We start from the raw sequence: 21,671 nt of genomic DNA on the forward strand, positions 1-21,671 counted from the left end.
TTTTGTATTCTCTAGAAGGAGATCTCTGGTGCTCTCTTCTACTGTGAGATTCACACAGTTGCAACAGGCTATTGCTCCCAAATGATGCCATTCTGACTCTAGTTTTGGAATGCTCAACACTTTCTTGTACTCGGCTCCTGACGATGGGCTTCATGACCACAGTTCATTTCTCTTTCGTGGACAGTAGATGGAGGCCAAGAGGAAGATGGTCCAGATAGTTTTTTCACCCATTCTCCAGGGCGATTGGATAGGAGCTTGGATATGCAGGGAGCACTCTTCCAGGTACCTGTCCAAACTCCAGAGTTTTTTAGTTCTGCCATTCAGGACAGGGCTTCCCAATTGGCAATCTGTGCTTCGCCCTCTCCCAGTTACTAGCTATCCCTGCATTTGACTTCCCCCTTTTTGTTTGGGCGTTACTTGTCTTTACATGTCGACTGACTCCTTCATTATCTTCGAAGAAAAGAGGCTTGGAGGCTCTTGACAGTAACTTTTAGCAGGATGGAAACACAGTCAGGCACCTCCGTGTTGTTTTCTTTTGTCAGATTTCCAGTGGTGGCTGTCTGAACATGACTAGTGCAAGGGAATTCCTTCTGCTGAGCTTAGTTCTAGTATTCGCAGCACCTCAGATCTTGGTCAAAGGAGCACATTTGAAGAACTGGGAAGATGTCCAGGACTCAGTCCCCAAGAAGAACAGAGCCTCACTTATACTTTGGAGAGCTAAAACGTTTTCCCTAATGGCTCTATTATTGCTCGACCCTAGCTCTATGGTAGTCTGTTTGGATTAGACTTCAGTCCTAACACATCTACTTGAGCAGTGAGCTGGATCTGGTGTTCCCTCTCAACCAATCAGCAGAGTTCTTCCTCTGTTGACAGATCAATCAAGTCTTCCAGTCATTTGATTTTTTCAGGGACTAAGCGTCGAAGGACATACTGGGACGTCAGAAGCTTGTCCTTTCGATTGCGAGTTGTCAGAATCTCTTTATTGTATGAAGCAAGCCAGCCTTGGACCTGTTTGCCTTTTCAAGGAACCTTCTACATGATCAAGGAAGCGCTGAACAGTCTCAGGCTCAGTTTCCAGTTACTGTACTACAGTTGTTGATGGACTCTACAAGATCTTTTCCCCAAACTGTCTTCGCAGACAACCTAGCTTCAGAGATACTGCGGAAGGGGGGGCCGTCTCCGCTCTTGCCTAGACGGGCGCCAGACTGTCAACAGGATTGTCTTCCGAAGAGTCTTCAAGACGTGTTGCAGAGGCTATTACAAGATTCAGAAGTCACCCTCTTCCTCCGTCTCCCAGACTTAGTGGTCGTCTTCCAAAGCTGGTGTCTCAGACTCTTCATCTCTTCTTTTTAGACACCTCTGACCCTGCTGCAGATTACCTCTGTGTTTCTGAGAAGATCTAGGTTCTCTCGCTTGCCTTAAAGAGATACTGATCTATGCTTATCTCTGGTTAAGCACAGAGACCTGGATCTTTCATCTTTTCAAAGACCTCGCAAGCCTTTTTCACACCCAGCTAGGAAGTAAGAGATGTGTTATCCTCGTTTTTCCTTTGATTTTGGCCAAGAACGAGGATCCATCAGTGACCTGGATCCGTTCTTTCTCCCTTAGAGTTTAATGGACATCCTTGGCTTCCAGGAGCCCCGTCCAGTTCCTGAGTTCCTAACTCACCTGGTTTCCAGCTCGCCTGGCACCAGCCACAACTTGGTGCCAGCGCATGCTCCAAGCACCCAGGAGCGCTCACCAACTCTGAGGGAAAAGAGTGAACTCTCTGTCCAATTGGAGTTTTATAAGTATTTACCTCAATAGGACTTGATAATCTAGAGGGCTTTCTTGTCCTTTGATGTTTGGTCAAGAACCCCTCTCCCTTGGATTAAGATCCCATTGTCCTTCATCCTTAAGGGAATTTCTGAAACACTCAGATTCAGAAGAACAACTTTGCCTTCTTTTAGTGAAAGCTAAGGTCATCTGAGCAGCCTCTACTTCTTTAGCTTTCAGCTTTCAGGCACATATGTCCCTTCCTTCCATTTGGCATCAACCTAGGGGAAGTACATCGTCCTTCACGTCTCACAGGCACATATGACCAATACTTCCATTCTGCATCAACCTACTGGAAGTATAATCGTCCTTCACATATCACTATCTTAAGTGAAACCTGAACTTCTAGCTCTGCTGGCACCCAGCTCTTCGGGCGTCAGCTACAGTCTGGCACCAGCGGTATATACCAATCCGCAAGCTTCCACAGCCCACCTGGCGCCAGCTAAGTAGCATGGAAATTCTGCAGTACCACAGGATAGTGAATGTGATGGTATGGCAGGAGGAAGCATAAGATTTTCTCCTACTATCTCTGCACCTTCTGATAAGGTATAGAGTTTTTTAGGAGCCTTGAGGTACAAAGTACTTGGAGCACCCACCACTCTCAGTGGATGGGTTGTGGGGTTATTTCAGTGTAGGTGACAGTGTGTCTGTTTGTTTTTTTATGTTGGGACTGTGCCCAGGACAATGGCACCTATTAAAGTTTTGCTAGCTATTGGATAACTCCTTAGCTGCATAACTTCCACTGATGCTTTGGTAGCCATCGGAGTACTTCTTGGCTACAAAGCTCCCACTTGAGTAGAGGTGACCCTTGGCTCTACCACCACGCCACTACAGGGTAAGTTGAGCGTCAACCAGTTGCAGTTTTATACTACAGGCTCTCTTAACTAATAAGGAACGACAAGCTTTGTATTTAATTTTAGCAACTTTTCTATTTCAAATTCATTACATGACTAACCTATTCGCAGATTTCTCTATGGAACATATACAGTAAACCCCCGTGTTCGCGTTCTCACTATTCACCGACTCACGTATTTGCGGATTTCTCTGTGGAACGTATCTACCCATTATTCACGGAAAGTTCGCCCATTCGCGGTATTTTTCACTGAGAATTATTCACTAATTACTGTATTTTCATCTCATTTTCGTGACTAAATGCACTTTTTGTGATAAAATAAAATATTCAGGTAGTGCTCGAGGTACGATAATTCTCCTTACGATAATTTGATTTTGCAATGGGGTAAGCAATTAATAACGATACGACAATATTTATCAAATATTTTTAAATTTCGTGCGGGCACAGGTAGCAGCGTACAATCAGGCGGCGAGAAAGGACAAATTACAATAGACCAACTTCTTTTTCTCCATCTCTTAACCCATCTTCTAGTTAAAAAAGTAACAGCGAATGATAAAAGTATTGTTAGTAACGTTATACTTACGGCGTGAATGCGTACAGCCATAAGCAACTGACTGAGAAACTGTTGTTTTGCTTATCACCAAATCAGATAACAACAGCCCTTTTGCTTGTATTTCAACCAACATATAGTTATACACGATTACCGTAGGTTATAGTACAAATGATGTTAAGGAGAACAGGACTGATATATTTTTACATTGTACCCATATTCGGTATGGATAAAAGATCATCAAGGAAATGTACCGCTAAATTTAAGCTGCAAGTTGTAGCTGAAGCTGAGAAAACAATGTTCAAGCTGCTGATGACTATAAATTATCGTGCATCGGCAACATGGATGAAACTTGACCGTAATTAAAATTGGAGAGAGTATTTTAATCAAAACTACTGGGCATGAAAGAACACATTACTGCTATTTTTACACCAATAAATGATAAATACGTAAAGCCCGTATTATGATGAAATAAAGTGGAAATAGTGATAGGAATCTTGATTTTTTTTTACACAAACGCCCCCAACAGCCAACGTCATCGACTCATCTGTTAAAAAAAATGCTAAATTTATTTCACAACGAGACGTATTTGTTATATTTCGACTTAAAAACACTTCATATAACAAAAAATAACCTTGCCCCATATACAGTAAAGTATCTAGAGATTCATTTACGGTAACAAGAAGCAAGAAAAGTTCTCTGAACTGAGTTAAATGCGGCGAAATAAATACCGCATAAATGATTTCCAAACTAAAATATTGATCGCCATGATCGCAATTTATAATACAAAGGCGTTATAAGAATATATACAGTATATAGTATTATTGGATACAGTGAATTAAGGCATAACATTTTAAAAGGTCCATGGAAAAGATGCATATTCGTTATGTTGATGTTTGTATACTGTAATACGATATGGAATATAGAGTGCAGTACAATGTAGGCTACGCTACAGTATATGTATATGATATAGCATAGTGTGGGCTAAGCTAATTCTTCTTTGTTATTCAATTTCTCTTTTTATTGAATTATCATAAGTCACTCTGCATGAACCCCCAGAATTAGCTGATAATAATTACTATACTGTGTATGTATAGACCAGCCTACGCTAGGGTATTCGGTACCATGGTACCGAATACCCTAGTGTAGGCTGGTCTGTATTCGAGATACATTTTTTCCAAGAAACGATGGGTTTTTTGGAACTTCACCCCACTGTAAGTAGGATAATACCTGTATAAGCATTTTTAGTTTTTTTGTGTTTTTTTTGAACGATCAAAGTAGGCAGTTCTAAGTGTTTTTAGAAGGGTTCTAAGTATTCATGGGTTTTAGCTATTCGCTATGGGGGGCTGTGTGGTATGCATCCCCACGAATAACGGGGGTTTACTGCAGAATACTCTGTCCATGTATCCCACCTCCTGTCAATGTGGGATTAAGCTGTTTAATGACTTGGTAAGTTACTTATATAAAAATGACATTTTGTATAATAAAATGAAGTTTTATATATACTTACCAAGTAATTACAGAATCAGAGCCCAGCCTCCTCCCCTCTGATGGACATAAGGCATAAAACGAATGGAGAATTGTTTGCTAGGTCTTTCCAATATTCCATTAGTGGTAAGGGCTGATCACCTACACAAACTATACTGAATCTAAGCTGCCGTTAAGTGGAAACTATAACTGTAATTACTTGGTAAGTATATATAAAACTTTATCTTATTATAAAAATGTCATTTTTTCTAACATACAAACTTATTATAAAAATGTAATTTTTTCTAATATACAAACCTCAAGTTGTTTACATTCATGCCCCACCTCAACCACCCCTTATTCTGGTACCTTGGTCGAAAGGGGAGTGCAGTACAACAGGTGGGCAGGGCTTCCTCCAACCTGTCGGTAGTTAACAACCTTTTTGGAAGTTTAATGGCTGTTTCAGCTTGTCCGCAAGCTAAATCTATTTGAAGAAGTTCAGCAGGAAAAATGCAAGTTAAGGCAGTCCCCATTAATGGCGGGCGTCCTGCCCCCCAGTCAAGCACCGCTAACCAAAAATCGGTGATAATAGCACCGAAAACCCTGCTTAACACTGCCGTTAACCAGAGGTCAGCAATGAAATCCCCACGTAACGGTGCTGTTAACCGGAGACCGGCGCCGAAATCCCCACTTAACAGCGCTGTTAACTGGAGATCGGTGCCAAAAATCCGGTTAACAATGTCGCTAGCCAAGTGCCATAACACTGAAACACCATTAACTGATGCCGCTGGTAAGCGGGGATTACCTTCTCTACTATAAAAATGTTAATTTTTTTTTTCTTTGTGGGCTAAGCAGTGTAACCACTTCAAAAGTGACCATTTTTAAGTTGATAAGAAAATCTGCAGTTATATTTTATGATTTTCATTTTCATGGGAATTAATAATTGTGATGAATTGTAACCAAATAAATTTCCTTTGAGACAAAGAATATAAATACAGGCAGTCCCCAGTTAACGGGGGCTCGGTTAATGACGATCCGGTTTTATGGCTTGTCTAGCGACAAAAATTGGCAATTTTGGCACTGAAAATCACCGATTTCCGCTTATCGGCACCGATAATTGGGTATTGGCGCCAATACATACCTAACAGAGGCGCCGATAAGCCTGGAAATTGCGGATTTTCAGTTATCATCACACCCCCAGAACGGAACCCCGTCGATAACCGAGGACTGCCTGTAGCATATATCAGGAACTACCAGTTTCATGATTTAATTTCTATGTAGATGAAAATCTTTGTCCTTGTGAACTTTATAAACATCAAAATAATTTTAACAGCACATAACCTACAGTACTTTTAAGTACTGTTACCGCAACACTTCAGCATAATGGAGATTATTATTGCCATGCTACCATTTTAGATGCTATATGTTTTTAAATAAATGTCTTAGCCTGTTAAGTGCCCCCCTCCCCCCCGGACAACCTCGCTTCTAACGTGCCGTCACGCTTTTTTTTTGTAGTTAGCTGTCATTTCAGTGACAATAGTTTTTCAAAGTTAATATTCATTTTTATGCTTATAATTCATACTTGTAGTTAAGTGTAGGAATATTAATTAAATGATGGAATAAAAAACAATTAATACTATTATTTTATTTCAAAAGACTACATAATACTTGCACAAGTGTCAAACCATCTATGTACTCGTAATTGTGGTGACAAATGTTCTACATTCTCACCTAGAAACTGATTTGCAAATCTGTTTGTTTCTTTCACGAGGTAATCAATGGTTTCATCGTCAAAGTAGTTCTCAAAATACTCTAATGGGTTCTCTTTATCTTCAGCCATAAATTTCACACCAGGATCAGCAACAAAAGCAAAGGGATCTCTCTCTCTCTCCCCCCCCCTCTCGTCACCTAGTCACTTGGACATGAAAAGTCATCTTCACTCCCACTATTGGGAGAAAAGTTTGTTCCTTCAATAGCCTCATCACTGGAGGATTCAGAACTAGAGCTCTCATCATCAAATAGGTCATCAGTATCAGACTCCTCATATAGTATTTGATTGATCTCGCCTGAAGCAATATGCCTCCTCTTTAGGACATTCATTGTGAGAGAAGCAAAAAATTAACTTGTCTCAATAAACGCCCAAAATGTACTGAAAGAAAACCAGCTTTCTAGCATCAAGCAACCACCAGAAAAACATTGCCAGGCAGCAAATAAGTTTCTATTTACAGCTTACATGTGTTAAGAGTGTTACCAAATGATGTTCCTACACTTTCTATACGTGCAAACGCATTATTACGGGACTTGACGGCTTGACACGTACATTTAAAGTCTTGAACGCAATATCCCATTGAAGGCAGTACTGAGTAGATTTTGGTAAATGTATTATTACGTGGGTGATGCTTAAGAGGTTAAATTGAAAGTTATGGGTCAAGTACTGGGTAGTTTGGAATTCAAATACAGGCTATAATATAGGGTCTTTGTTACCAGATTTGGTCATTATCAGAAAGCCAGACTCCCAAAGCATCTGTATTAAGTTGAGGTGCTACTATAATAACTTACAATGAGAAACTCTAAGAGTGATTTAATACATTCTGAAACAGTTTCATGTAATAATAAACATTAGCAACCTTTTGAAGTCACATTGAGTTTTATTTATTTTTTTTTTTTTATGATCCTACACAAATACAAACCTTTGTTTTTACAAAGGGATTTAGCTTGTGAACATGAGCTGGAATGGCTGTTTAACTTTCAGACAAGGTCGTTAACTTTGCTTTTGGCCGCTGTCAAGTGATGACGTCTGCTGCTCTCTCTGCCTGACTGCAGTTTGCCTTTCATGCTTTTGTTTCATCTTGTTTGCCTGCTCATAATTGTTAATAATAATAATAAAGTATGCAAACCCCTAATTTATAACTGCCTGCTCCTGAGAGGAAACCGATAACCCTTAGGCGTTGTCTGGGGAAAGACAAACCCTGTAATCAGTTCCTCTTTACATTTATGTCCTTCCTCAGCCACCCTTCATTCTGGTACCTGGGCCAGTAGGCATAGTAGAGTGCAGACTGACAGGTGGGCAGGGTTTCCCCCAACCGTCAGCAGTTAATGACCTTGTCTGAAAGTTAAACAGCCATTCCATCTTGTGTTCGCAAGCAAAATCTATGTAAAGAACTAAAGGTTTGTGTTAGGAAAAATACAAATATTTTGATAAATTTGCTATATTTAGGAAGTTGTTGACATTGATGTCATCATCTGATTCTTGAAACTGATTGTATTTTAATTTGTCTTTGTTGAAATAAAGGAAATGCCGAAGTACTCTAATTTGCAGTGTTTTTTCCAGATTGAGAACTTCGAAGAGGACCCTTCAGGAAAACCACCAAAAAAATATCCAGTCCTTTTTTATGGAACTTATGAAACGTAAGTTTGACTGAGCAGTTGATGTTCTAATGTAAAGGATGAATAGCTGATTGTTCCTGCACAACTGCAAACCTTTGTTCATTACATTATTTATAATAATTTCATTATAATAAGGATGAATAAAGGTGAACATGTCATTAAAAAAATTCCCAGAAGCAGTTGGTTGGCAAGGTGGAGCTGGACACCTTGCAAGGCAAAAAAAGAAACCCACCAGGCTTGCCACAGCAACCTGGGGAGGGCGATCAGGTTATTTATTGTTTCCTTATCATATAATAAAAATATTAGTGTAACATAGTGCAATATGTAGTATTTTGCTTCATTATTACAAAAGAAGAGTAGAAAAGTAAAGCTGTTATGTGTAGAATTGTAGTATGCAGCCAAGCGTATTACTTTCACTGGGGCTTAATAGATGTGCATCCATGTGTCACTAAGAGTTTTTATTGAAATATAGTTAATGAATTATTCCTTTGTCCTATATTGCTTCCTTAAAACAGGACATAGCAGTTCTTAGAGGATCCTGAATGACATTGCAGTAAAGATACAGTTTTTAATTGTGGTCATTGACACTTTGTGTATGTTTCATATAAGTAACTTTCCAAGTAATTATATAGCTATAGTTTTTCAACCACAGCAGCCTAAGAATTAAAAATTCACAGTAGCACTTCAATTGTTTTGTGTAACTGACAAAATCCTGCCCACTTTTGGGGAAAAAGAGGAACAACGTAGCAAAGAGCTCAATTTGTTTTCTGCTGGCTCTTGACTAACATCAGGTGTTCTCTGAAACCTTTCTTCATGGCTTTTTGAAAGTATTTTCAAGGAATTGGTGAAGTATTCGAATTTTGTTGTGCCCTTCAGTGATTAGTTGCTTTGTTAGCTATTTACTTAACATTGTTTTTAGCTTTTTCTCTTAATGTGGACTAGATTAACTAAGTCGTCATACGACTCTCATTCCAAGTGTATTAAGTGTAGAGGCCAGGAATGTAATAGGGAGAATACTTGCAGTGAATGTTAGGACTGGGATGATAAGAAATGGAAAGTGTTAGTCTCATTAGTCAAGTTTGAGATGGAGAAAAAGAGAAAGGCGGTCTCTAGAGCCGAAAATAGGGCTAATCTAGAGTCTGCTCCTTTGACTAGGCCAGCAGAGGATAGTAATGTCCCTTCATCACCAGGTCTCCTATCCCTAGCCCTCCTACTACTTTACTACATACTCCTGTGCCTGGTTCTCATGCTCCAATCCCAATCCCATTGCCAGCATCAAATCAAGGGTCGATCAAAAACTTAATTTAGTAATCAGTGAAGTGGCTGAATTAGGGGTGACCCTAAAAGTGCTTTCAGAAAAAGTGTCTCCTAATTTGCATGGTGACAATGTTCAGTAGCCACCTTCTCTGCTAGCACATCCTGCTGGTGCTCAGCTACCCATCCTGCTAGTGCTCCTAGACGAAAATCCCTGTCCCGCTCCACTGAACCTGCGGGAAGACATACCTGAGGTCCAAGGGAAGCCAGTGGGGTTTGCCCATGGGTAGTTGCCCCCTCATTCAAGCCTGTTGCCCAATCCCAGGTGTCGTGTCGACGACCACTGGAAAGGCGTCAAAGTGAGTGAGCGTCACCTCTTGTCGGATTCAGAAGGTTCCAGCCCCGACAAGAGGTGCCGGTGGCGCTTCCCTGCTTTGTCTCACCCTCTCAATAGGGGATCTGATGGCGCAGACCGCTCCCCCTCTTCCAGTCAAGAGGTATAGAGAGGCAAGTCATAGCACTCAGCCCTCTTGTGGCTTTGCTGAGCCTCCTCCTGCCCCTACTTTGGCTTAACCCCTTGTGTCGGCTTGGGATAGCCCGGAGTCATTTTCACCGTATGTGGAGCACCCTTTTTTGGCCCCCAAGCGCCCGAAAGACCTGCTCAGACACCAGTCGTCTTCACCTAAGCACCTCTGTGCCTCCGAGCACCCGTCGCCACCAGAGCGCTTGGCACCCGCTTTCAAGTGTCAGTCTCCAGCTCCCAAGCTGGTGGCACCAGCTCTTGTACACCCAGCACCAGTGCATGGCGCCACCTTTGCCCCCTCAAGTTCACTCTTCGGTTCAGGAGGACCCTTCATTGGACCCGATTAAGCGTCAGCTGGTGGCTATTATGGGTTTTTACAGAAAGACCCATAAGGTGAAAGCTCGTGAGGTCCGAGCTGTCGCTACCTCTCTTGCTTTTAGGCATAATATGTCCCTCTTGTCCATCCTACAATCTACCTATTGGAAATGCAAGTATTTCTTCGCAGCTCGTTAAGTGAAGGAAGTGGAAGCTGTGTTTGAGAGGAAGCGTAGGGAGCTCTCTTTCCCTCTTATCTCCTCACCTTGATTCAGGGTGTCGAGTCCAGGGGGAGCCTGGGGATACATTGTACCTGAGTACCCACCATTTTTTTTTAGTGGTTTGGTTGTGGTTTATTATTCCAGTGTAGGTGACAATGTTGTCTGGTTTTTTATTCTGGTTTTATGCTCAGGGCAAGGATACCTTTTTTTAAGCTTTGCTAGCTATCGGAAACCTTCCTTCACTACAAAGTTCCCACTAAAGTAGGGACAACCTGTGGCTATATCGCCATGCCACTGTGGATTAAGGAAACAACAAGCATTGTATCAATGCTGGCAACTTTTCTATTTCAAAGTCATTACTTTTCTTAATGTTTTGGAGTTGAATATCTCCATGTATCCCACCTCCTGTCAATGTGGATTCAGCTATATAATTACTTGGTAAGTTACTTGAAAATGATACAGTATTTTGTACATGCAACTTACCCGTCAGATATATACTTAGCTATAGTCTCCGACGTTCCCGACAGAATTTCAAATCTCGCGGCACACGCTGCAGGTAGGTCAGGTGATCTACCTTTCCCGCCGCTGGGTGGTGGGAATAGGAACCATTCCCGTTTTCTAATCAGATTTTCTCTGTCGCTGGTTCCGCAACATCTGTTGTTGGTTCCTCCTGCTTTGATTTCTTTTCGCTTGCTGAGGATCTTTTGAGCGGATTTTGGTGACGTATTGGATCTTTGGCTTGGCATACGCTATTGTGGACTGTTTTTTGGAATTGTTTAGGATTTTTCTGTCAAGATGTGTGATGTTAATGTTGCAACGGTGTTTCGAGTGTGTGTTAGGCAAGAGTGTAAGGTGAGGTTGCCGAAAGCTTCGGTAGACCCTCACACTGTATGCATGAGGTGTCAGGGGAATGATTGCTCTTTTGACAATAGGTGTAAGGAATGCGAGAATCTGTCTGAGAAGGAATGGAAGGCTTTGAATTCTTATGTGAGGAAACTTGAGAAGGATAGAGCTAGGAAAGCTTCCTCTAGAAGCTCTAGTAGGTCTCGCTCTAATGAGCTTGAAGTAGACACTAATAACATTGTATATTCTCCTAAAACTCTGGTTTCAGCCCCTTCTCCTTTCACCGAACCTGCGGATTTGTCATCAGAAATGGCTGCAATGAAGGCGGAGATCCGTAGGATGCAATCGCAACTGCGTGCGAGGAAAGAAGAGAAAAGTAAGAGTGATAGTGATTTGTGCAGTGTCCCCAGTGCAGTGGAGGGGGCGTCTGATCGGCCCGCATTGCTCCTAGGCTCAGACCGCTTCCAAACTCCCAGGACCAGTGGAGGAGGAATGTCGAAGCCGCAAGGAGGATGTAGAGCATCCCCAACGGTCAGGCGTCCCTTCGGCAGACCCTGTTGATGCGCCCCAGGCTGCCTTGGATCACCACAGGAAAGGCATCCTAAGGAAGTGTTTTTCTGCTTCTGACTCGTCTTCTCCGAGGCGCGGATGGAGTTCGGCTGAGGAGTCGCGCCCTCTGAAGAGGTCCTGGAAGGCTCCTAGAGGTGACGCCTTGGATTCGAGCCCTGAGCGCTTCCCAGAGGCTCCGGTGAGCAAGAAGAGAGCCCGAAGATCCCCTTCGTCCTCTCCAGGAGGAGTACAGGAGTCGACCAAGCAGATTTTGGTCGGTCTCCAAGCTCAGTTGTCAGCTCTTGTGGGTTCTCTTTCCAAGGATTCTTCTCGTAGGAAGGACGATTTTCTTCCTGTCAAGAGCTCCAGTAAGCGTCCTTCTTCCAGCAGACGCTCTTCTCCCGTTAAGCGCCCTTCCAGCAGCAAACTTTTCTCTGAGTAGGCGCTCTTCTCCCAGCAGGCGCGTTTCTACCAGGCGCTCTTCTTCGGAAGGAAGCGCCTCTCCGTCCAGACGCTCTTCCCCTCCCAGCAAGCACTCTTCTCCTGCCAGGCGCTCTTCTGGTAATAGGCGCCGCTCTCCTAGCAGGTGCTCTTCGGTGGACAAGAGCCCCGCTCCTGTCAGGCGCCAGTCTGGCAGCAGGCGCCCTACTCCTGGCAGGCGCTCTTCGATGGACAGGAACGCTTCTCCTTCCAAGCTTTCTTCTCCTGATAGGCGCTCCTCTTCCTTCAAGCCTTCTTCTCCGGCTGCTCCTTTGGAGGACGTTTCAGAGGATGAATCCCCCAAAGACGCTGGTATCTCGGACTACAAGAGACTGGCTGCTTTATTGGTTCAGGAGTTTGGAGACTCTCTTAGTCATGCTGCCCCTCCTTCTCCTGGTTCCTTATGGGAGAGTACCAAGTCGTCGAAACCCTCCTCATTTGTGAAGATGCGCCCTACGATTTCTATGAAGAAGGCTTTTAAGGGCTTTGGGAAGTGGATGCAGTCGAAGAAGGAAGCAGGCAAGACTGTTTTCTCTTTTCCTCCTTCTAGACTCTCGGGGAAGTCTGGTATTTGGTACGAGACCAAGGAACCGATGGGGTTGGGTCTCCCCTCATCGGCGGATGCTGACTTTTCGTCTCTGGTGGACTCTTCCAGAAGGCTTTCTCTCCTTGCGACAAAGGCGACTTGGGGGATGTGTGAGCTGGACCATCTCCTCAAGGGCCTTTTTCGAGTTATGGAGGTCTTTAATTTTATGGATTGGTCTCTTGGGGCGTTGGCCAGGAGGACGCAGGACCCCGAATTCCTCAGCATGGATGAATTTGTCAGCGTTTTGTCTTGTTTAGACAAAGCAGTGAGGGACGGATCCTCCGAAGTCGCTGCCTTGTTTGGAGCTGGAATGCTTAAGAAAAGATGGGTTTTCAGCTCCTTCCTCACTAAATCTGTGTCTCCTCTCCAGAGGTCCTCTCTGTTGTTTGCTCCGCTGTTGTCCCATCTTTTTCCCCAGGAGACTGTTAGGAGATTTCTCGCTTCTTATCGGAGAAGGCTACCTAGGATCTTCTGGCTCAGTCTTCCAAGAGGACGAGACCTGCTGTGCCTTTTGCTAAGAAGGAGAAGGTACCCTTTCAGGAGCCCTTTCGAGGGGGCCCTTCTTCAAGAGCCTCTTTCCGGAGTCGAAGACCAGAGAGAAGAGGAAGGTCTTCAGCTCGTCCAGCAAAAAAGACAAAGTGATATTCAAGTCCTCCAGACAACAGTAGGTACCAGACTGCTGAGATTTGCCGAAGTCTGGGCACAGAGACGGGCGGACGACTGGTCCCTCTCTATTTTAAAGAAAGGATATCTCATCCCCTTCAGGGAGAGACCTCCCTTGACAAAAACTCCAAAGGAGTTATCAGCCAAGTACAAGGATCCTGTCCGGAGCCAGGCCCTTCTTCAAGCAGTAGAACAGATGCTGGAGAAGGAAGCCATAGAACCGGTTCAAGAGCTCCATTCCCCAGGTTTTTACAATCGGCTGTTTCTGGTGCCGAAATCTTTGGGGGGGTGGAGGCCGGTACTGGATGTAAGCGCCCTGAACTTCTTCGTTATCAGGACGAAGTTCACAATGGAGATGACCTCTTCGGTTGTGTCTGCTCTTCGTCCAGGGGATTGGATGGTGTCCCTGGACCTTTAAGACGTATATTTCCACGTACCCATTCATCACTCTTCAAGGAAATACCTAAGGTTCGTGGTTCAGGGAAGAGTGTTCCAGTTCAGGGCCCTGTGCTTCGGACTTTCGACGGCCCCCCAAGTGTTCACGGGCATTTTGAGGAATGTAGCACACTGACTACATCTAGAGGGAGTAAGGATCTCTCTGTATCTAGACGACTGGCTGATTCGAGCTCAATCGAAGGATCTTTGTCTGGAGTATTTGTCTATCACACTAAATTTGACCCAGTCCCTAGGACTGTTAGTAAACCTCGAGAAGTCCCAGGTGATTCCGCAGCAGAGCATTGCCTACCTGGGGATTTGGATGGATTCTTGGGATTTTCAAGCAATTCCATCCCGAGAAAGAAGAGATCGCTGCCTAGAGAAGGTGACTGCCTTCCTAGAGAAAGAACATTGTTCCGCGAGGGAATGGATGAGTCTGCTGGGGACCCTTTCCTCTCTGGAACAGTTCGTTTCCTTAGGAAGACTGCACCTAAGACCCCTTCAATTCTACCTGAAGGAGAAATGGAATCAGAAGTCTCAGGATTTGTCAGAGTCATTCCAGATTTCGGACAGGGTAAAGGAGGATCTCCGTTGGTGGTTGGACCCTCAGAAATTAAACCGAGGATTGCCTCTTCAGTTGCCGAGCCCTCACCTAGTGTTGTTTTCAGATGCCTCAGAGTCGGGATGGGGAGCAACACTGGGCTCGAGAGAAGTGTCAGGCACCTGGAAGGGGGGAACAGGTGACCTGGCACATCAACAAGAAGGAACTGTCCACGGTGCATCTAGCCCTCATCCATTTCTAGCCACTGGTCACAGGATCAGTAATACTGGTAAACTCAGACAACACTACAGCCCTGGCTTACATAAGGAAACAGGGAGGAACACATTCCTTCTCCCTTTACGAAACAGCAAGGACGTTGTTGTTGTGGGCGGAGGAGAGGAAGATCAGACTCCTCACCAGGTTTGTGCAAGGGGAAAGGAATGTGAGGGCAGATCTATTAAGCAGAAAAGAACAAGTCCTACCCACGGAGTGGACTCTCCATTCCAAGGTTTGCAAGAAGCTGTGGAGCCTTTGGGGAAGGCCGAATATAGACCTCTTTGCGACTCATTGGAACGCAAGACTGGAGAACTACTGCTCTCCGATCTCAGACCTGAGGGCAGTTGCTATAGACGGTCTTCTCTTGGAGTGGTCCGGAATAGACGGATATGCTTTTCCCCCATTCAAAATCTTGGGGGAAGTATTAAGAAAGTTCGCTTCTTCAGAAGGCACAAAACTGACCCTGATCGCCCCGTTTTGGCCAGCTCAAGATTGGTTCACAGAGGTACTGGAATGGATGATGGATTTTCCCAGGTCGCTTCCACACAGGAGCGATCTTCTCAGACAGCCCCACTTCGACAGATTCCACAAGAATTTCCCCGCTCTCAATCTGACTGCCTTCAGACTATCAAAGGACTGGTCAGAGCGAAGGGATTTTCGCGCAAGGCTGCAAAGGCTATTGCCAGAGCCAGAAGAACCTCTACCCTGCACGTCTACCAGTTGAAGTGGGAGGTTTTTAGAAGATGGAGCAAGGCTCAGAAGATATCCTCTTCCAATACCTCTGTGACAGACATCGCTGATTTCCTGCTTTACTTGAGGGAGCAGTGCAACCTCGCTGTTCCTACAATCAAAGGATACAGAAGTGTGCTGGCTTCAGTATTCAGACACAGAGGTCTGAATATTTCGGAAGACAAAGACCTTCACGATCTGATTAGGTCTTTCGAAACGTCTAAGACCAAGACCTCGAAGCCTCCCAGTTGGAATTTAGACGTTGTTCTAAAGTTTTTAATGTCCAAGAAATTTGAACCTCCCCAAAAAGCTTCCTTCAGGGATCTGACCAGGAAGTCACTGTTTCTCTTTGCTCTGGCTTCTGCTAAGAGAGTAAGCGAATTGCAGGCTTTGGAAGGTAGGGTTGGGTTTAAGAAAGACTCAGCTTTTTGCTCCTTCAAACCCTTCTTGGCGAAGAATGAAAACCCTTCCAGACCATGGCCAAGAAGCTTTGAGGTGAAAGGTCTTTCGTCAGTGTCAGGGCAAGAGTTGGAGAGGACTCTGTGTCCGGTTAGGAGCCTCAAATTCTACCTAGATAAGAAGAAACAGCTGGGAGGTACAGTCGAGAGTCTCTGGTGCTCAGTCAGGGATCCTAGTAGATCCATCTCGAAGAACGCTCAAGCTTTTTTCATTAAGGACGTAATCAGAGAAGCGCATCTGTCTTGTGAGGATGAGCACCTAAAGCTCCTTAGAGTGAAAGCGCATGAGGTGAGAGCCATTGCAGCATCATTGGCTTTTCACAAGATGTTGTCTCTCCAGGCTCTTATAGAGGCGACTTACTGGAGATGTAATTCGACTTTTGCATCTCATTATTTGAGGGATGTTAGAGTTACTTATGATAAGTGCTTCTCTCTAGGAGCGTACGTATCTTTGGATTCGGTGCTGGGACAGGCAGCTGAAACTAATCCTTTATAATTTAGTTATTTTAGTTGATTTTAATGCTTTGTGATGTGTGTTTTAAGGTTGATTGGAAGAGGGTGTTGGAAGTAAAGCCCCCTTTCAATTCGTAACACTGACAAGGTTAGACTTGGTCAGGTGGTCAGGATTGGTTGTTGTGCTCCTTGTTATTGATACCTAAAGCTCTGTCATGTAAGAGGGATAGCCCCCATTGATATGATTCAGGTAAAGGCTCTGTAATGTAAGTAGGTCAGCCCCCATTGACACGATCCAGAAGGGCTGTCAGTCATAGGTCGCAACCTCGCTGAAGCTCTTGAGGCAAGCAGACTCATAGACAGTATCCATGAAGTCTTCTGCCCAATCAGGTAAGAACCATGGTTTTTTTTTTTATATCCTACAACATATGTTGTTTCCTGTTTTTTAGATATTAGCTGTCTCTTACCCTCCTCCAAGGGTGCCAATCAGCTAAGTATATATCTGACGGGTAAGTTGCATGTACAAAAATGATATTTTTATGATAAAATAAAGTTTTGTACATACTTACCCGGCAAAATAAAGTTTGTTCATGAAACTTACCTGTCAGATATATATAGCTGTATTCTCGAAGGTCCGACAGAATTTCAAATTTCGCGGCACACGCAGTGGCCGGTCAGGTGGTTAGTACCCATTCATTCCCGCTGGGAGGCGGTATCAGGAACCATTCCCATTTTCCATTCAGATTTTCTCTGTCGCCGGTGTTGTCAACAACTGTTGTCTGCACCTCCGTCATAGGATTTGCTTTTTTCTAAATTACTGAGTATCTCATTGTCTTTTGGTATTTTGACTTTGGATCGGTAGATCGGCATACGCTTTTTTGACTTTTCTTTGGGTTTTGATTTAGATTATCATTATGTCTGGGTCTAGCTCTGCTAGTTACCGTGCGTGTGTGATGTCTGAATGTAAGGTGAGGTTGCCGAAGCTGCGGTTGACCCTCACACTATTTGTTCTAACTGTAGGAAGCATATATGCATGTTGAATGATAGGTGTGATGAATGTGCTTCTTTGTCTGAAAATGAATGGAGAGCGTATGATAAATATGTGAGGAAGTTGGAGCGTGATCGACTGAGGAGGTCTTCCTCCAGGAGTGCTTCTCTTTTGGAAGTGTTGATGTCGGCCCTAACTCCCCTGTACCTTTAGATCCTAACCCTGTGGTTTTGTCTCCTGCCCCTGAGATCGTGCCAGTGGAGACTAATATGCTTTCCGCTATGATGGAATCGATTCGTGCTTTAGAATCTAAGGTGTCAGCTCTCCAAGATAAGTGTTGTGAAGTGACTAGTGCCCCCAGTGCAGTGGAGGGGGCGTCAGACCGGCCCCATCATGCCTCTAGGCCTGGACCTCTGCTGGACTCCCAGGACTCAGGGAGAGAGCATGTCGAAAGCCGAAGGAGGGTGACGGGAACCCCACCGGTCTGGCGTCCTTCGGCAGGTCCTGAAGACGTTTCCCAGGCTGCCCAGGCTCGATCTCGTGTTCGGGTCCTGAAGGACTGCTTTCGTCTTCTGACACGTCCTCCCCACGCAGGGGTTGGAACCGTCAGATAGACTCTCGCCCTCTTAAGAGAAGCTTTAGGGAGGAGGACGGCTTCACGCCCTCTCTCCTACTCTGTGCTCCTCGCCAGAGTTTGTGGATCGTTCCCCCCGCAAAGAAGTACCGGACGTCATCCCAAGAAGACGTTTTTGAGCGCCCAAGAGCTCTCCCTCCTCAAGAGAAGAGGATTAGGACGCCCCTCGTCCTTCTGCCTCTAGGTTCCGTGATTCTCCAGAGAGAGAGGCGTCACCAACGAGGACCCTTATTGCCTCCATGCAGCAGCAACTCTCCTCGTTCATTGCAGAGAGAGTCCAGGTCCCGTCCTCGTCGGAAGGATGTTAGACTTCCAGTGAAGAGATCTAGGCGGTCTCCTTCTCCTGCTCCTCGTTCGTCACCTTTCGTCTGCTTCGCCCGCTCGTCGTGGAAGGAACCCTAGACTCGTCCCCAGAGGGTGTTGGGGAGGATCGTCTTGGCGTCACCCCAGGACGTCCCCCCTCCCTTCTCGTTCTAGACGTCATGTTCTCCATTTTGTTGATGACGCCGCCAGGCTTATGACGTTCGTCATGCTGCCAGACGTGACGCCCGGCTGGACGCTCAAGAAGCTCGTCATGCTGCCAGACGTGGCGCCCGATGGACGTTTTTGACTCCCTTCAAGACGCTCCACCTGCCGTTGCTGTCGGCTCGTGTGTGGTTCCTGGTTCTCCAGCTGCTTTGCACGCCAGTTCCTCTTCCAAGCAGAGGTCCCTGCAGCGTGTTTCCTCTCCAACTTCTCTCTGCTCTTCCCGCCCGATGTTGAGATAGACTCAGGGTCTCGGAGTCTGAAGATGAGTTGAAGGATCAGTCCTCGTCGTCGGACTACCAGATCCTCGTCAAGCTGTTGAAGGAATTGTTTCCTGACAAGTTTCTGCCGGCAGTACCTCTCTCCCCTCCTTCTCAACTGACTTCTACTAAGTCTAGGAAAGCTCCGGGATTTCTGAAAATGACTAAATCGCTCTCCACTAAGCGGGCCTTCAAGAAAGTCCATTTGTGGATGGACTCCCGCAAGGCTCAAGGAAAGTCTTCTTTCGCCCTTCCCCCTTCAAGACTCTCGGGAAAAGCGGCGATGTGGTATGAGACCGGAGAAGACTTAGGCTTACGTCTTCCTTCCTCATCTAAGGGAGACTTCGCCTCGCTCGTTGATTCGAGTAGGAGGTCTCATCTGTCGACGGCCAAGATTCCCTGGACTCTTACGGAGATGGACCATCTTTTGAAGGGCCTTTTCAAGACGTTAGAAGTTTTCAACTTCCTTGACTGGTGTCTTGGAGCTTTGGACCTTAAGTCTCGGAGTCAGGACTCGATCTCCTTGTCGGACCTTTTGAGCGTCTTGTCTTGTATGGACAAGGCGGTCCGAGATGGTTCTGATTTAATTGGCCTCGCACTTTGCGACTGGAGTGCTCAAGAAGAGGTCTCTATTCTGCGGCGGTTTCGCCACGAAGTCCGTCTCCTTGGCACAGAAAGGAGAACTGTTGTTTGCTCCCCCTTTCCAATCATCTTTTCCCGGCCGTTGGTAAAGGACATCGCTGCAAGCCTACAAGAGAAGACCACACAGGACCTGTTGGCTCAGTCATCAGCGCCCTGCGGTTCCTGTGACCTCGACGACGTCAAACCGTCAACATTCTCCCAAGATGAAGAAGCCCTTTCGTGCCGGAGCATCCTCGAAGCCTTCTTCTCGAGGAAAGAACCTCTCGAGAGGTAAAGCCCTTGCTAGAGGTAGGGGCAAGAAGTGATGTGATTCTCCTCCAGATACCGGTGGGTGCCAGGCTTCTTGCGTTTTCCGAAGTCTGGAAAGTGAGAGGGGCAGACAGTTGGTCCCTTTCGGTTTTAGAGAAAGGATACAAGATCCCTTTCCTTTCTCCCCCTCCCTTAAGCCTTTCGCCCTTGGACCTCTCTCCGTCGTACGGTCCAGGAAAACAAGAGATCCTATACGACCTGCTGCGGCAAATGCTCGTCAAGAGAGCAATAGAACAGGTCTTAGACCTGAATTCCCCGGGCTTCTACAACAGGCTGTTCCTGGTCCCGAAACAGTCGGGAAGTTGGAGACCTGTGCTGGATGTCAGCAGCCTGAACCGCTTCGTCGCGAAAGAAACTTTCAAGATGGAAACGGCGCAGTCTGTTCTAGGAGCCTTAAGACCTGGGGATTGGATGGTATCCCTCGACCTTCAGGACGCGTACTTCCACGTACCGATACATCCTCAGTCAAGGAAGTTCCTGAGGTTCGTCTTGAAGGGAAAGGTGTATCAATTCAGAGCTCTTTGCTTTGGCCTGTCCACAGCTCCCATGATTTTCACCGTCATCATGCGGAATGTAGCAAGGTGGCTGCATCTGGCAGGCGCGACGTGTGTCGCTCTACTTGGACGACTGGCTGATTCGAGCGTCATCGGGGAGAGGTGTCTGGAGGATCTTCAAGCAACTTTAAACCTGACGAAGGAACTCGGCCTGCTGGTCAACTTCAAAAGTCACACCTGACCCCAACGCAGTCCATCGTGTATCTGGGGATTCAGATGGACTCAGTGGCTTTTCGGGCTTTTCCGTCCCCGGAACGTCAACAGCTGTGCTACGAAAAAGTCCTGGCCTTCCTAGGGAAAGAAACCTGTTCGGTGAGGGAGTGGATGAGTCTGCTGGGGACCATTTCCTCACTGGAAAAGTTTGTTTTCCTAGGGAGACTACATCTCAGGCCTCTTCAGTTCTTCCTGCAAGACAACTGGGAAGACAAGGAAAATCTCGAGTTGTCTCTCAAACTTTCCCTCGAAGTGAAGGAGCATCTCAGGTGGTGGTTGGATCCCTCGAGGCTTTCAGAGGGCGTGTCTCTCAGCCTTCCGAACCCGACCTAGTGTTGTTCTCCGGCAGCGTCAATGTCGGGGTGGGGAGCAACACTGGGCAAGAGAGAAGTGTCAGGCATCTGGAGAGGGGAACAGGTGGCCTGGCATATCAATATGAAGGAATTAGGGGCGATTTTTCTAGCCCTTCGATTCTTCCAAGATCAAGTGTCCGGTCGCACAGTCCAGGTAAACGCGGACAATACCACTGCTCTATCTTACCTGAAAAAACAGGGAGGCACTCATTCTCGTTCCCTGTTCGTTCTTGCGAAAGAGATCCTGTTGTGGGCGAGTTCCAGGAACGTTACGATCTTGACGAGGTTCGTAGCAGGCGTTCAGAACGTGAGAGCGGACCTGCTAAGTCGTCGTCATCAACTGCTCCCGACAGAGTGGACTCTGAACCAGGAGGTGTGCCAAAACTGTGGGGTTTATGGGGTCGTCCCTTAGTAGACCTGTTTGCAACGTCAAAGAACAACAGGCTTCCGCTTTACTGCTCTCCTGTCCTGGATCCAGGAGCAGTGTCAATAGACGCAGCCCTTCTTTGGGACTGGTCTCGTCTGGACCTTTACGCTTTCCCTCCCTTCAAGATCCTGGGAGAAGTGGTCAGGAAGTTAGCGTCTCCGCAAGATACGAGGATGACTCTGATCGCTCCGTATTGGCCTTACAAGGAGTGGTTTCGGAGGTAATGTCGCTTCTGGTAGACTTTCCAAGGGTGTTACCTCTTCGTCCAGATCTACTCAGACAGCCCCACTTCGAACGATACCATCAAAACCTCTCCGCTCTCGGTCTGACTGCGTTCAGACTATCGAAATGCTGGCGAGAGCGAGAGG

At 45.8% G+C, this 21,671-nt stretch overlaps 1 protein-coding gene across 1 annotated transcript in view; it reads left to right on the forward strand.

Annotated features, from left to right (window-relative positions):
• Window positions 1–21,671, forward strand: part of LOC136855761 (hepatoma-derived growth factor-related protein 2-like) — a 203,265-nt gene that overhangs the window by 15,986 nt on the left and 165,608 nt on the right. The window contains exon 2 of the mRNA XM_067133118.1: window positions 8,017–8,093. Within this exon, the coding sequence (XP_066989219.1) occupies window positions 8,017–8,093 (77 nt within the window). The remainder of the gene's footprint in view (window positions 1–8,016; window positions 8,094–21,671) is intronic.

The sequence above is a fragment of the Macrobrachium rosenbergii genome, chromosome 33, assembly GCF_040412425.1.
Source record: "Macrobrachium rosenbergii isolate ZJJX-2024 chromosome 33, ASM4041242v1, whole genome shotgun sequence".
Lineage (NCBI taxonomy): Eukaryota > Metazoa > Arthropoda > Malacostraca > Decapoda > Palaemonidae > Macrobrachium > Macrobrachium rosenbergii.